This window comes from Alexandromys fortis, unplaced genomic scaffold (assembly GCF_014885135.2).
Source record: "Alexandromys fortis isolate MF-2015 unplaced genomic scaffold, M_Fortis_MF-2015_v1.1 scaffold_633, whole genome shotgun sequence".
Classification (NCBI taxonomy): Eukaryota; Metazoa; Chordata; class Mammalia; order Rodentia; family Cricetidae; genus Alexandromys; species Alexandromys fortis.
This window is the reverse complement of record NW_026068497.1, coordinates 25,734-30,874: the sequence shown is the minus strand read 5'-3', so window position 1 is coordinate 30,874 and position 5,141 is coordinate 25,734. Positions and strand designations below refer to the sequence as shown.

The following is a 5,141-nucleotide window of genomic DNA, read 5'->3' as shown; positions in this document are numbered from 1 at the left end:
AGAGCAACTTCTTGGGAAATCGATGGTCACTTGTGAACATTCATGCATGAACAAGAAACAGCAGAAGCAACAAGAAAATGAAGACTCTGTGCTACCATTAAACACACTATTCGCCTAAAGCTTCAAACAACACATACAAAAAAAAAAAAAAAACCAGGAAAATTTATAAGATTTAGTGGCACCAAAGATGCTCCATTTCTCTACTAAGAAAGGATGTTTTTTTAGTACCATCCATGCATTTACCTTCAAATTTCATGATTTTATTTTTTAACAGTCAAGTGATATTTCATTGTAAACATGCCACCTTTTCTTGCTCCCTTCTTCTGTTAAGGGACATCTAGGTTCTTTCTAGTTTCTAGGTATTATGAGTAGAACACTAATGAGCATGTCTGAGCAAGTTTCCTTGTGGTACAGTGGAGTGTCTTTTGGGTATATGCCCAAGAATGGTATAGTTAGATCTTGAGGTGAATTGATTCTTATCTTTCGGAGTAACTGTCATACTGATTTCCATGGTGGCTGTATAATTTTATACCCCTATCCACAATAGATGAGTGCTCCCCTTAATTCGCATGCTTTCCAGTATTGTGTTATTGATTTTATCCGTTTTGACAGGTATAAGATGAAATCTCAACGTACTTTTGATTTACATTTCCCTCGTGGCTAAGGATGCTGAACATTTCTTTAATGTTTCTCAACCGCTTGCATTTCTCATATTGAAAATTCTCTGATTAGGTTTGTACCCCATTTTCAACTGAATTATTTGGGTTTTGGATATCTTAGCTTCTTGAGTTCTTTATATATTTTGGATATCAGCCCTCTCTCAGACACGGAGTTAATAAAAATCTTTTTCCATTCTGAGGATGCCTCTTAGTCCTCATGATATGTTCTTTGTCTTACAAAAACTTTTTATTATTGTGAGGACCTGCTTATTAATTACTGATCTTAGTGCCTGTATTGACAGTGTTCTGTTCAGAAAGCCATCTCCTGTGCCAATGTGTTCAAGGCTGTTCCCCATTTTCTCTCCTATCAGGTTCAGTGTATCTAGTTTTATGTTGAGGTCTTTGATCCACTTAGGGCTGAGTTTTGTCCAGGGTGCTGAGTGTGGTCTATTTGAAATCTTCTACATACGGACATAAATCCACATACCTATAGATACCTAATTTTTTTATAACAAAGACAGAAATTGACACTGGAAAAAGACATCATCTCCCATAAATGGTGCTGATCAAATTGGAATGTGTATGTTATTTTTAGTATCATCTTCGTTTATAAATTTTGAACATTGTAAGAGGCCCTAAAGCAATTTCTTAAATGCCAAAATGTCACAAGAACTGAAATTGTTCACAGAACTTGTCTAGTGATCATAATTGGTATATCATACAAGATCCTAAGAAGTAATCAGAATAACAGAAAAAATCCTTGGATGCAATTTAAATGATACATTTTCCACATAAGAAGGGATAGTCAGATTGTTAGCCTTATCCGCCAATATCTCCTGATTAATTCCTCTGACTCATTCCCTTTCTAAGTTAAATGTAAAGAACTTTCTTTTTAAGTTGTTATCCTGAGGTATTTAAATAAATAAAGGAAAGAATAAATTTACTCAAAGGGTATTTATAAAAATATTCACCTTATGCTGGGTTCATCTGGGTTAAGAAATTTCTTCTAATTATTTGCATTGTTTCATAATAATTACCAAGTGTAAACAATAATTAAATGTTCAAAATAGCTAGTAGAGATGATGAGAAATTTTTCCAACATGAGAAATGCTAAGTGGTCAAGGTGATACACGTGACAATTTCCCGGATCAGATAAATTACTTTATATTTCATACATGTATTGAGATTATTATATTCTACCCCATAAATTTGTTACTGTTTCTTTTTTAAACACATGTTTTCTTTTGGAGAAAAAGTACATTTTTTTCTTCTTTTACTTACAACATTTCTCCTTTCGCTTTCCTCCCACCAAACCTTCCACTTTACTTCCCCCTCTCTCCTTCAAATTCACAGCCTCTTTTTTTCACTAATCATTATTGCATGCACATGAGTTTATATACATAAATATTTCTAAATATAACCAGTTCAGTCTGTAAAGTGTTACTTGTATGTATGCTTTCAGGGCTTACCTAAAACTACAAAATTTTAATGGGCTTTACATTTTCACTTGGCTTGAATATTCATATCACTCAAGGCATGATAAAAGCAGTTATCAGGAAGATAATCAAGTTCCATAAACTTCCAGAGGGGCAGATCAGCGTTGTGTTTGTAGGCAAACCTAGGTTACCATGGAGTTTTGACCTATTTTAATAAGAATCACAGAAGCAGCAATGTGGTATCCTTATGTCTATGACCACCATTTTATAATATCTCACAGAAAATAGATTCATGCCAATGATAATTTACATATTTTAAAATAAACTCCTTCTTTTAGCTGTCTTTCACTCCATCCCTAGGGTTTTTTGTTGTTGTTGTTTATTTGTTATATACCAATCCCAGTTCCCCCTCCCTCTTCTTCTCCCATTCCCCTCTTTTCCCCACATCTGACCTCCAATATGCTCCTCAGAGAACTTAAGGCCTCCCCTGGGAAGTCAACTAGGACCATCCTGTTCCCTCATTGAGGCAGGGCTAAGGCCCTTCCCTTTCCCCATGACTAGCATCCCTACGTTTTTCTGACCCACAACTTTCTCATGGCATTTTTCACCTCTGAATTTCTGAGTGTGTAGATGATGGGGTTTAGCATGGGGGTGATGACTGTGTAGAAAACAGCCACAAGTTTGTCTTCAGTAAAAGTAGAGGAAGGCCGCATGTAGAGGAATATGGCAGGTCCAAAGAACAAGATGACCACAGTGATGTGAGAGGCACAGGTGGAAAGGGCCTTGTGCCTCCCCTCTGCAGAATGATTTCTCAAGTTGACAAGGATAATGACATAGGAAGACATCAAGATGAGGAAGGAACACAGAGCAATTAAGCCACTATTAGCCATTACGGTGACACTCTCCACAAAGGTATCAGTGCAAGCCAGCTTGAATAGCGGCTGGAGATCACAAAAGTAGTGATCAATCACATTGGGACCACAGAAGGGCAACTGAATAGTGATAATAACCTGAATTAGAGAATGCAAAAAGCCCCCCAGCCACGAAACACCCACCAGCATGTGACACACTTGATGACTCATGATGTTCATATATTGTAGAGGTTTGCAGATGGCCACATAGCGATCATAGGCCATCACCACAAGCAAAAATATCTCAGCAACGCCCCAAAAATGGAAAAAGAATATCTGAGTCAGACAGCCCTTCAGGGAGATGGTTTTAACTTTGGCAAGTAGGTCAGTGATGAACTTAGGGACAACAGTAGAGGAGTAGCAGATCTCCACCAGGGACAAGGAGCTGAGGAAGATGTACATGGGGGAACGCAGACTCTTACTGACACTGACTATTGTGACAATGAGGCCATTGCCCAGCACTGTGGCCAGATACACGGGAAGGAACAGCACAAAGCACAACTTCTGCACCTCTGGATCCTGGAAAAGGCCAGTGATGATCAGTTCAGTCACGTTATTTGCCTTGCCCATGTTTTCATATCAGGAGTGGACATCAGGCAGGGACCAGCCTGAAATTAAAAAAAAAAAAAACAATGAAGCACCAGTTTACACCATTTACAGGATCTCAGAGGAAGCAAACCACTTACTAATCATTCCTTTACCCAATAGATAATAATTCAGAATTCAATATGGCACTCTAACATTTTATATTATACTTAGTTTTATCACTGGAAAACAGAAATTCAGAGGAATGATTGCTTGCTCATAACCACACAGGCAAAGGTCACTTCTCAGTCCAGGACCATTCTTTCTAGCTCATGGTACATATTTATGACAACGTATTCTGAATTTGGGCGGTCGTTCATGCTAAGAACCTGCATTTGTACTCCTTTACTGTATTTTGATACCTCTTCTTCTCTTTGGGGAATTGGCATATTTCTTCCCCTCTATTCTTTGTTTCTTTCTTCTCTTTCTCAAGAAGTATCCATTTCCTGTTGTATTAATATATTAATGCATGTGAAAATATCTTACCAGTTATCAAGTAAATTCCCATAATATATAAAAAATACACACTGTAAAAATCGATTAACATTTTTTTTTACTTGGAAAGATGATTAGCAAAAGAGAAAGTAAGTACTAATGTTGAAGTTATGGTTGGCCTCATGTTTAGTTGTTGACTTGAAGACCAGAGCACAAACTACTGTCAAATGGATGCACAGGCATTTCCACAAGTGAGTTGCAAAGAAGTTTAACCCAACACAAGTATTGGGGGCAGTGTGTCACAACCATTTAATAAATCTTTCCCAAGCTCCGCATTCGGGAGCACTACCTTGATATCTGTTTGTCAGTCAAAGACACAGTATTTACATATTGTAAATCACCAAACACAACAAATCATTTTATTTTTATTAAGAAGACTCATTTTCAATCACACAACTTGGTAGAGACTATCGAAGAGAGATTTTCTTCCCTGTTACAGTAAAAATACACTTCAGCCACACCCTGTAGGAAATCTGAGTGGACTTAGAAGAGACGAGGCATACACTGTAGGTCCTTACTTGCTCCTCCTCCTCACGAGTATTTTAGATAGCATGCTTTTTCCTTGGAGCATCTATCTCTGTGTTTGTGTATATCCAATGCTGCCATGCCTGTGTGCATATGTTGTTCACACTCACAAGTAAACTACACAACAGCTCTTTGGACAGATGTAAACCACCATCTCCCTTATCATCTTCATCAACAAGGCAATGCTTTCTGCTCACTCAAGTGCCTCCCTTCTGAATTACTTCAGCTTTCATGGGGGCAGGAGCAGATATACTAAGTTTCCCACAAACATAGAATTATGAACTGACGCCACTTTACAACAGGAAAAATTAAATCATCTAAGTACATACCAAATCTATGGTGGAACTATATAGCTACCCAAATAGGAAGCATACTCTCTTAAATTTATTGAGCAAGCAAGCAATTATTTTGTGCCCAAAAGAAGAAATAAACCAGTCATTCATGAACAGAATCCATAGATAAAGGTATAAGAGAAGAGTTCAAATTAAATATGAACACTATTAGATTACTTAAATAAATAGACAACTTTT

The 5,141-nt window shown here is 37.3% G+C and overlaps 1 protein-coding gene across 1 annotated transcript; it reads right to left on the bottom strand.

Annotated features, from left to right (window-relative positions):
• Positions 1-2,661: 2,661 nt before the first annotated feature.
• LOC126495802 (olfactory receptor 4B1-like) lies at positions 2,662-3,576 on the bottom strand. Its single transcript, XM_050133392.1, has one exon. The coding sequence runs from the start codon at positions 3,574-3,576 to the stop codon at positions 2,662-2,664; it is 915 nt and encodes a 304-aa protein (XP_049989349.1).
• Between the last annotated feature and the right edge of the window lie 1,565 nt (positions 3,577-5,141).